This window comes from Heteronotia binoei, chromosome 5, assembly GCF_032191835.1.
Source record: "Heteronotia binoei isolate CCM8104 ecotype False Entrance Well chromosome 5, APGP_CSIRO_Hbin_v1, whole genome shotgun sequence".
Classification (NCBI taxonomy): Eukaryota; Metazoa; Chordata; class Lepidosauria; order Squamata; family Gekkonidae; genus Heteronotia; species Heteronotia binoei.
The window spans coordinates 19,399,337-19,410,763 of NC_083227.1; the positions used below are offsets into that span (position 1 = coordinate 19,399,337).

General features: G+C 47.2%; 1 protein-coding gene across 1 annotated transcript in view; it reads left to right on the forward strand.

The window, feature by feature from the left end:
• LOC132571797 (tripartite motif-containing protein 10-like) overlaps nucleotides 1-3,420 on the forward strand; it is a 48,396-nt gene extending 44,976 nt beyond the window's left edge. Inside the window, exon 10 of the mRNA XM_060238591.1 lies at nucleotides 2,891-3,420. Coding sequence (XP_060094574.1) covers nucleotides 2,891-3,408 — 518 coding nt within the window. The 3' untranslated portion in view covers nucleotides 3,409-3,420. The remainder of the gene's footprint in view (nucleotides 1-2,890) is intronic.
• The last annotated feature ends 8,007 nt before the right edge of the window (nucleotides 3,421-11,427 follow it).

Here is an 11,427-nt window from a genome sequence, read left to right on the forward strand (position 1 = left end):
GTAATCTCAGCACCCAGTGAGGCTTTTGCTTCCTCCTCTATAATTAGCTTAGGTGCATCCCACACCTCCGTTATATTCTTTTTCTTATATAAATTTTTATAGAAGTCTTCAAATGCCTTAGTGATTTCCTTAGAGTTTTGAGTTGTACTATTATTAATTTTAATAGTTCTAATTGATTGTTTTGCCTTTTTAACTTTCAAATAATTAGCTAATCTTTTTGCTGTATTAATGCTATTCCTCTGGAAGTCGTTCTTAACCATTATTTCCTTTTTCCACATTGTTGCCATATCTAGGGCCTCCAACTGTTTTTGAATCTCTTTAATTCTAATCTGTAAACTAGGATTACACTTTCCCACTATTTCTTTTTGTAACTCCTCCAATTCCTTAAGTTTTATTTGCCTTTTTTTATACCATTCACTTTTTATGTCTTTTTCCTTCCTAACCAAATGGCCCCTTATTACCGCTTTAGCAGCGTCCCACAATATATTAGTTGACACAGTTCCTCTATTTTCCTTAAAATATAATTTTAACTGTGTCATTAAGTATTCCCTATCCTCTTCTTTTGTCATTACCAAGTTGTTATACCTCCAAGGTCTATTTTTCGAGGGAAGATTTAATTCTAATTCAATAGTTAGAGGGGCATGGTCAGAAATCAAAATTGGATGGGTCTTGATCTCTTTAACCACCATATTATTATTTTTTTCCAAAATTATATAATCTAAGCGGGATGCTGTTTTATGTCTACAAGAAATATGTGTCGAACTGGGTCTCGTATTGATGAACTCATGAGCGTCCTTCAAGCCCCAATCTCTTAGGTTAATACTATTGTTCTTGGTTATGTCCATATTTAGGTCGCCCACTACGATTAGTTCGCCCTCTGAAAACTGTTGTATCTTCTTAAAAACCAAGTTTAAGAATTTCCTTTGTCTTTTATTTGGTGCATAAACATTTACTATAGTGATTTTTATGGCTTCCAGCTTAAACTTAACTAAGAGGTATCTACCTTCCTTATCTACTAATTTTTCCATGTTCTCCACCTTAATATCGTTACGAATCAATGTAGCCACGCCTCTAGCTTTGGAAGACCCTCTTGCTTCTGCTAAAACCTGCCACCTCAAATCTTTTATCAATGGTTTTCTATCATTTATTTTTTTGTGAGTTTCCTGTAGGCACAACAAATCTATTCTTTGTTCTTTAGCCATTTTAATTACTCTGAATCTCTTAAGATTTGATGATAGACCATTCGCATTCAGTGAAAGGACTCTTAAAGATCTATCCATTCTCTTTATATGTAACAGACTTGGGCCCTAATGGCTGAGGGTATTTTTCTATACTTCTTACTGAACTCCCCCCCCCTTATTCCCTTCCCCTGTGGCACAGACAACTTCTTGGATGAAACCATCATCCTGTCTTCCACCTTCCAGGGGGCACGCATCCCGCCCTCCCCTTCAAGCTTATAGCTAAATTTAGCTCAAAATATTTTATACTTCCCTTTAGTAGTCCGTTCTTGGCCTTTTCTCTTGTCTACTTGAGCTTCCTTCTCCCGGGTCCACATCGAGCTCCACTGTTTCTTCTTCTTCTTCTTCTTCTTCCTCTCTCGGGTCTCTCAGGTCGTCTGTGGCGATGCCCAGGCGAGTGAGGAGATCTCTTGCTTCTTTAGGGTTGCGGGCCACCAGCCTTTTTTCGTCTTTAAAAATAATTATTGAGGAGGGGTACCCCCAAGAGAATTTAATCTTGTTGTCATATAATTTTTGCCCAAAGGGTCTCATTAGCCTTCTCTTTCTGATGGTTTCCTGGCAGAAGTCTTCTCTCACCCAAACTTTCCTTCCTCTAAAAGAAAGGTCTTTCCTTTTTTTCAAAGTCTTGAAAACTGTCTGCTGAGTCTTTTCCCTTGAAAATTTAATTATGACTTCCCTTGGGGCACCCCCATCTTGTCTCCTTTGCAGTCTATGAGCTCTCTCAATATCCTGAGATTGCAGAGTGACTCCTTGCTCACCCATCCAGTCTATAAGGGTTCCTTCCAGGAGCTTATTATTTATTTCCTCTGAAATTCCACCCAGGATCAGATTCGCTCTTCTGTTACGATCAGAGAGCTCTGTAAGTTGCGAATTCAGCTGGAGTATTTTTTGTTTATTAGATAAGGCCAGGTCATTAGCAGAGATTGCAATGTTCCGTATGTCCTTGAGCTCTGCCCTCAACTCTGTAAAAGCATCCCTGAGTGATTTAATTTCAGATCTCATCTGGTCCTGGGACGACATTATTAAAGTCTGAAAAGCTGATATCTGCTCAGAAAGGTCTTTAATTGTCTTAGCCATGATAATTATTTTCTGGAGTTACCCGCGACCGTTGAGTAATTAACCAGGGCATTGCCTCATTAATTTGATAGTAAAAGTTGTTGTCTTACCCTCTGGGACCCCAGAAAGGAATTCTTATAATCTTCAGACCTTCGTAAGTAAGCTCGTTCTTCAAATAGACTTGCCAAAGAGCTATTTACATTCTTTTGAGCTATTTAAAATTCCAGTTCGAAGGGGAGGACGAGCACACAGCCGGCTTAGTTAACGCATGCGTACAAACCCCTTGTGTGTGATTTCTAACCAAAGAAACCTGTGACTGAAATTGCCATTTTTTCTCTCTCCTTCATAGTTCTCTTTTCAGGATGGGATACGGGAGGAAATAGATGGTGTCCCTGTGGGTGCTTGTTGTGTACATTGTCTGTCTTCTGAAGCTTTTAGAAGGGCAGGAGCAGGCAGGGGAGCCTGATGACCAAGGAGAGGGTGGCAGAGGTGGGAGGAGACCACGACTGGCAGGAGAAGGAAGCCAAACAGGCCAGTGGGTGAAATCCCCCAGCTGATGCCAGTTTACTTCTTGTTCTGTCATCTTCCTCCAACAGCAAATGTGATTCTGGATCCGGACACAGCGTATAAAAGGCTCATCCTTTCTGAGGGTCAGAAAAGTGTGAGACGAGGAGAAGAAGCTCAAGTTCTGCCCAACAAACCTGAGCGATTTGAAAGTCATGCTGCTGTGCTGGGCTGTGAGGGATTCACAGGAGGCTGCCATTTCTGGGAAGTCCTTGTGGGAAGTGAGGAAGAATGGGCTGTGGGGGTGGCCAGAAAGTCTGTGAAGAGGAAGGGAGGCCTCACTTTTACTCCTGTGGAAGGGATCTGGGCTGTGGGGAAGTGTTCAGGGATGCACAAGGCTTATATAAAAAAACATTACCCTCCCCTGACTGTGATTGGGGAGCTGAAGAGGATCCGAGTGTGCCTGAACTATGCTGGGGGGCGAGTGGCCTTTTTTGATGCTGACCGAGCAGCCCTTCTCTACGAGTTCTCTGGAGCCTCCTTCCATGGAGAGACCCTCCTGCCCTTCTTTTGGGTGTATAAAAAAGGCCACCTCCAAATCTCTTCATAGGACTTTTTCTTGACACCAGGACCATCGGGAATATTATTTCTCCATACCTGTAAAGACCTCTCCTGTCTAGGGTTGCCAGGTCTGTGTTGGAAAACACCTGGAAACTTTGGGAGGTAGATCTGGGAGAGGGTGGGGTTTGGGGAGGGGACTCAGCATGGTACAATGTCATAGAGTCCATGCTCCAAAGCAGCCATTTTCTCCAGGGGGACTGATCTCTGCCAGCTGGAGATCAGTTGTAAAAGTGGGAGATCTCCAGGCCCCACCTGGAAGCTGGCAACCCCACTCCTGTCTCCAGCCACCAAAACTGACTGGGGTAAAATGGAGACATTTCCCCCTCCATTTCCCAGCATTCCTTCCCCCCGCCCCTTCGTATCTTCTTGAACTGATAGTAATGCCTTTCCCATTGTACAAGATGCAGGAGAGCTCTGAACAGACCCCCCCTCACCCCCATCTCTCCAGCCTTCATTCTCCTCAAGCACAAGAGAGGAATTGCTACAGAGGAAGAAGAGGCCCTGCATGTTTCAGTTACTATTTGGGACTTCCTCTTTTTGTTAATGGGCACCAACTGTTAGATCTTGCCTGTGTTCAGCTTGCCTTTTCTGAGGGTCCTGTTCCTATCCAGGTTGCTGCGCTTATAGCACTTGTTTTTTGGCTGTACCAGAGACTGAGAAGATGTTATGCTTATTATAAAGTTACGTTGTGTTGAAAACGCTGATGCTTTGTTTGTTTGTTTTTTGGGGGGTGGGAAGCCATTTCATAACTGCCAGAGAAGTCCCAGATAGTGCCGTCATTTACAGACTTGATCCATCCACAACTCTGCAGTAGGACAGAAAAATCCAGGGGTGGATTTGCGTAGCCAGGCTTCTGCTGGCCTCTGCTTGCTTTAAGGTTTCTCTTCCGGTTGCTTTTGTGTCTCTTTTCAAACCATTATAGGCCCTTCAACATCCACACAGCCATCTTGCTCTCCTTTGTTTCTCCAAGGAACTGGGAGCTCCTGCTTTATCCTCACTGTGACCCTGAGAGGGAAGTCAGGCCCAGAGCAAGTGAGCTTCACCCCAGAGAGTTTGGGTGCAGAGCTGGGGAGGGGGAGGTCTGGGGAGGGGAGGGACCAAGTGTGTGTGTGGGGGAGAGGGCATAATGCCATCCAGTCCACAGATATTCTGGAGGGGGGGGCACTCTTATATCTGAGCAGGAATTTGAACCCAGGCCTCATCAGTTCAAGTCCTACCACCTTGTGCAATGCACTGGCTCTCAGCACAGATGGTCATACTAATATATAATCTAGGGGTGGCGAAACTGTAGCTCAGGGGCCACATGTGGCTCTGCCACACACGTTGTGTGGCTCTCGAAGCCCCCACCACTCCATCAGCTGGCTTGGAGAAGGCATTTAAAGTTGCTTTCTTTCTACCCTTCCCTCCCCCCATCTATCTCCCTGCCTGCCTTTTTTCTAGTGTTGCGGCTCCTGAACATCTGCTGTTTATTCTGTGTGGCTCTTACATAAAGCAAGTTTGGCCACCCCTGATACAATCTACATTCCTGGAAAATCTGGTGATAACAAGCAGGGGCACCTTGAGACATGGGGAGGGGGGAAGAAATCCCATCCTACTCACTTGGCTTGCTGTGCTCACCCCTGAACAGTCACTCTAATGTGCTGCCATCTCCTGCTTCATTGGTGGGCAGAAACAGGGGGTCTCCTTTCCCTCCCTCCCCCTTCCTCTCACGGGGCCACTACCTCCACTGTCTGGCTTACTGGGCAATGGCTAGGGTTGCGAAGTCCAATCCCAGAAATATCTGGGGACTTTGGGGGTGGAGCCAGGAGACACTGGGGTGGAGCTAGGGGAGAGGAAGGAAACGGCGCCGGGGAGCGTGGCGAGCCACCCCGTCTCGGAGCGGGCGACGCCGCTGCGCATCTGCCGCCTCTTCTCCGCTCGCCGTGGCTGCTCCTCCGAGATGGGCTCAGGCTGAGCCCATCTCGGAGGAGCAGCTGCGGGGGGGAGGGGGCGGCAGCGGAGCGGCGGCCTCGCCCGCTCCGCCTCGCCTCTGGGGTGGAATTGGAGAGGGGGTGGAGGCGGGCCGGGGGCATGGCGAGCTGCAAGTCCGGGTCCTAGAAGGGCCTGGATTCGCGGCTCGCCATGCTCCTGGCCTGCCTCCGCCCTCCCCTGGTTTTGCCTGCGCTGCTGCTGCCTCTTGGCTGCTCCTCCGAGATGGGCTCAGCCTGGGCCCATCTCTGAGGAGCAGCTGCGGTGGGCGGGGAGGGGGCGGCAGCAGCGCAGCGGCCTCGCCCGCTCCAGGATGGGGCGGCTCGCCATTTCCCCCCTCCCCCCGGTTCCATTTTTTTGGGGAGCGGGGGAAGAAGGTGGAAATCCTGGGGTCCCCCGCCAGGGTGGGAGGGTTGGGAAGCCTAGCAATGGCGCCAGGCAGCAGCAGCTCCCATTCCTCCTCTCTGACATCCTGCAGGGCTGGGGTGGTGGAGGCAACTTCAACTCCTCTGCCACCCACCCTGCTCTTTTGGTGTTGGCCTAGGTGGGTGATGGAACCAGGCCTTGCATCCCCTGCTCTGCCTGCAGAGGTCTCCTGGCGGCTTCTCCTCCATTCCCAAACTGAAAGTCAACACAACAAGTTTGCAAAATCTCAGTCTTTTCCGAAAAGTCTACATGGGCAATTTTGCTGCTTGGATTTTTCTGCAAAGGGGTGGTGGGGTGGGTGGGCAGTGTGTCCTTGGCCTGGTAGAAAAATACCTCCTGCATGTATCTGGCTTCATTCTTTGGATTTCCTGATATGCAGGGCTGCCAGGTTCAAAATTAGATGCTAATGTCCCTCCTCCACAAGAAGAGAGGGAAAGGGAAATCCAGGGCTCCTCCTTTTCCTAACAGCTGGCAGGAAGAGAAGAAGCTGGAGAGACACCCAAAGATGCCCATCCCTTTTATTGTCCAGAGGTCTGGCCCACTCACCTACCCCATAGGTTGCTGCATTCACAATGTTTAGAGCCAATTTGGTGTGTGAGACAGTCTGGTGTAGTGGTTAAGTGTGTGGTCTCTTACCTTGGATAAGAAGAAGACTGCAGATTTATACCCCGCCCTTCTCTCTGAATCAGAGACTCAGAGCGGCTTACAATCTCCTATATCTTCTCCCCCCACAACAGACACCCTGTGAGGTGGGTGGGGCTGAGAGGACTCTCATAACAGTTGCCCTTTCAAGGACAACTCTTGCGAGAGCTATGGCTAACCCAAGGCCATTCCAGCAGCTGCAAGTGGAGGCGTGGGGAATCAAACCCGGTTCTCCCAGATAGGAGTCCACGCACTTAACCACTACACCAAACTGGCTTTCACATGGCAGATCAAGGATTTGAACCTTGGTCTCAGATCCTAGGCAGATGCTTTAACCACTACACCACATTTAATTTCCCACTCCTCCACTTGCAGCTACTGGAATGGCCTTGGGTCAGCCATAGCTATCTCAGGAGTTGTCCTTGAAAGGGCAGCTTCTGAGAGAGCCCTCTCAGCCCCACCCACCTCGCAGGGTGTCTGTTGTGGGGGAGGAAGGGAAAGGAGATTGTGAGCCGCTCAGAGTTGAGGGTAGCATATAGATGCAATGTCATCTTCTTCAATGGCCATTTGGAATATGGAATGAGCAGTTCTGCCACTATCCAAAAAACCTGCATGAATATCTGCTGTAGCAACAGAAAAAGCTGTTGTCCTTTTTTGTGTAGCCAGGATCATATAACAATTTCCTACAGAAGGACCTGTGAAAAATGGATCTCTCTTCTTCCTGAAAGCATCAGTCATTTCTCTGAAAGTATTCCTTTTGGTCCAGTATCAACTTTGGCTCATTCTAGGCTGCCTTCATTTGTCCTCCGCGTGAACCTAAGGGGCTGGCGTCATTCTCCAGTCCTCCATTTTATCCTCAGTCATAATCCTGTGAATTAGATCTGGCTGAGATTGTGTGACTGGCCAAAGGTCACTCCAGGTTTCCATGGCAGATTGAGGATTCAAACCTTGGTCAAATAGATCCTAGGCAGATGCTCTAACCACTACACCACATGGACTGACAGCTCAGGGAAGTTCTTCCTACCTCTCCTTCGTAAAGGAGGCAATATGTTCTATTCTGTCTCTGCTGCCTTCCTCCTGAAGGTGGACCCTATGTGGCTTCCATCCTCTCCTGTCTTCCATTTTATATGCACAACAATGACCCTCACAGTGTGTGACAAGCCCAAGGTAACCGAGCAAGTTTCCATGGTTCAGCTGGGATTGGCACCTGGGTGTTATAGACTCTAAGACATTCTTAACCAGAGGAGTGCTATAGTTTAATGAAGTCAATGCACCTCAGTGGTGCTATAGCAGTTTAAGCACTATAATGCTTACCTTAGAACATTTTTTTTTAGGTCTGAGGGAGATTGTGTAGCAAAAAAGGGCAGGAAAAAAGCACTGTTGGAAGAATTATGAAGATTTTAAACAGCATACCACAGTGATTCAGACATGCTGTGAAGGGGCTGAAAATGGAAGAAAGCAGGTTCTCTCAAAAGTGGCTAAGAATGTCTTAGAGTCTATAACACCCAGGTGCCAATCCCAGCTGAACCATGGAAACTTGCTCGGTTACCTTGGGCTTGTCACACACTGTGAGGGTCATTGTTGTGCATATAAAATGGAAGACAGGAGAGGATGGAAGCCACATAGGGTCCACCTTCAGGAGGAAGGCAGCAGAGACAGAGTAGAACATATTGCCTCCTTTACGAAGGAGAGGTGGGAAGAACTTCCCTGAGCTGTCAGTCCATGTGGTGTAGTGGTTAGAGCATCTGCCTAGGATCTATTTGACCAAGGTTTGAATCCTCAATCTGCCATGGAAACCTGGAGTGACCTCTGGCCAGTCACACAATCTCAGCCAGATCTAATTCACAGGATTATGACTGAGGATAAAATGGAGGACTGGAGAATGACTTTGCTGATCCAAAAAAAGTGGTCTTGCATGAGCAGGTAAATAAATTCCACTAGGAGCCAGTTACTAAAACTGGTCTGTCTGAAATGACAGGAACAAAATCTTATTAGCAACCAGTTACTAAAATGGAATGCAAAGACAGATTGAAAAGGATCTCTATCTAATCCCCTTTCAAAGTTGTGTCTTCCTTTGGCCATCTCTTCATCCTCTGGCAGCAAAGTCCACATTTGAATCATTCTTGGTGTAAAGAGCTGCTGTTCGCCGAGGGAGTGGTGGCAGTGCTGGCGGAGAATAGTGTGGAGATTTGGTACCTGTGTGTGTCCCCGCTTGCACACCATAGCTGTGTGGTTGCAGGTCAGATTGGAAGAACAGCACTGGGGGGTGGGAGACCTACACATGAAACTGCCTTATTCTGAGTCAGACTCTCGGTCTGCCCAGGTCCACTCTGACTGGCAGCGGCTCTCCAGGGAGTCAGGTGGAGTTATTTCGCATCAGCTGCTACCTCTTCATTTCAACCAGAAATGCCAGGGAGTCAGTCCGGGATCTTCTGCTTGCTAAGTAGATGCTCTGCCATTAAGCCGTGGCCCCTTGGCTGCACCATGGCACTACAAGAAATCCTTTACTGTCCCACTTCCCATAGCTGTGGCTGCTTTCATGCAGAATTATTTCTGCTTTGGTGTTCTCTTTCTTGGGAGATCATAACCAAAATGTTAGGGAATTTTTGAAGTATAGAGACTTTTCTAGCACTCCCCTTCCCACCAGGTTCAGAAAGAGTGTGGGGAATGACTGGCAAGAATCCCATGAACTGAGAGAGAGAGAAACCTGTTCCAAAATTAAAACCATTTATTAAAATTAAAACCATGTTGCAATTATTGTTAATCATGTAACAGAATATGCAGCATACAGAATTTATTACATTAAACAAATACCCAATTAAAGTGCACTACTATTTCTTAAAGAATGTATGCAGATTGCTCTGCCCAAAGACTATCAGGTGTTTGTCCAGAACAACAAAAGTGGCAAGAATAAAATCACCCATTAAATACCTTTTTTCCATCCACAGGAGCTAATGTCATTATCAGTCTGTGGTGAGCATCTGACATATCTGATAAAACCCAACCCCTACCATAATGTAAGGCATGAACTTTATATTGTCTCACTAAAATTCCACCACACCAAGAGCATGGGAAATGTGGAGTGGAAGGTATGCCTTTTCTCCACCCCCCAATCTAGTGCCATTTAGGCAATCACCTAGGCTCGACAACAGGGCATAGATGCCTTTGTTCGATGGTGCTAGGATTCAGAGATTGACGACCCCTGAAAGTGGAGGTTCCCTCAGTCACCATGGCTAGTAGCCACCTATAGCCCTATTGCCATGAATCTTTCTAATCCCCTTTAAAAGCTGTCCATTCCTGTGGCCATCACTGCATCCTCTGTCAGCAAATTCCACATTTTAACCACCCTCTGTGGAAAGAAGTATTTCCTTTGGTCCATCCTGAACCTACTGCCCAACAGTTTCATTGGATGTCCCCATGTTCTAATATTTTTGGAGGAGGAGAAAAATTCTCTTTGTCAGCTCTCTTCGCTCCATTGCCTCCTGGCTCTGGGATTCAGAGGATTAGCGCCTTTGAATGTGGAGGTCCCCCTCAGCCACCATGGCTAGTAGCCACTGATAGACTCATCCTCCATGAATCTGTCTAATCCCCTTTGAAAGCTGTTGATTCCTGTGGCCATCACTGCATCCTCTGGCAGTGGATTCTACATTTTAATCACTCTCTGTGTAAAACAGTATTTCCTTTTATCTGTCCTGAACCTACTTCCTGTCAGCTTCATTGAATGCCCTGGAGTTCTACTATTCTGGGGAGGGGGGGAAATCAACAGCAGGCAGCTGACTTGCCTAACTCAAACTTAGGCCAAGGATCTTTTGATCTCCTTCAACCAATCAGGACTCCCCCCCACTCCCAAGAGACGAGAGAAACTCCCCCACAAAAACAACGTTGACTGTTCTTAGAATTCCACAATTGAGAAGGATACTTTAACACAACCAATCTCCTATTTTGACATGTTTACTTGCTTTACTTAACTTGGTATTCCTGTTTAGTTTTTGCATCTATTAAAACACTGTCATTACACTGTATGCTAATTTCCACTGTCTGCATATCCGTGAACTGTCACATTCCATTTCAGTGTATCGGAGGAAGTGTGCTTGCACACAAAAGCTGATCCCTTGAATAAAACTTTGTTGGTCTCAAAGGCTCCCCTGGACTCAGACTTTGTGCTGCTGCTTCAGACCAAAACAGGTGCCCACCTGGATCTACCCCCCCCCTTCCAACTGTTCCAGCTGAAACCAGTAAAATGAATTGGCAGGGCTGCTGGATGCCTGCACAGGGGCCTTGGGCGGTCAGTGCTGAGGTGGGCTGCTCTCCCTAGTAGCTAACACCTGGCATGTACTGAGCTGAGAAGGGGGTGGGAATCTTGCAGCTGGGATTTTACTCAGACAGCTCATTCCCTGAACACTCCTTCCCCAAAACTTGCTAGAAGCACTGATAGCTACCCCACTGAGACTGAATTTAGCCTTGTGGGATTCAGACGGTGCTGATTCTAAGGGGGGGGGAGTACTTGGGATGCTTGCAGGACTTTTTTTGTAGCAGGAACTCCTTTGCATATTAGGCCACACACCCCTGATGTAGCCAGTCATCCAAGAGCTTACAGGGGTTTCCTTACAGCACCTACAGTAAGCTCTTGGAGGATTGGCTACATCAGGGGTGTGTGGTCTAATATGCAAAGGAGTTCCTGCTACGAAAAAAGCCCTGGCCGCATGTAGATTTCTCTCCCCCCGGAGTTTTATTTCTGTGCCCAAAGTGTAGTTAGGGAAGCTGCAGCTTAAATAGGGAAACCAAGTGAGGGGAAGGGGCTTCTGCGCTTTTGTCCCCAGTGGCATTTCTGCTCAAACACTGTATCTTTTCATTGTTGCTTTGCGAGTCAGCATACGGATGGTGTTTTAGCAGGGAAACAAAAAGACTCAGGAAGTGGCATTTCTGCTCAAACACTGTATCTTTTCATTGTTGCTTTGCGACAAGAGTCAGC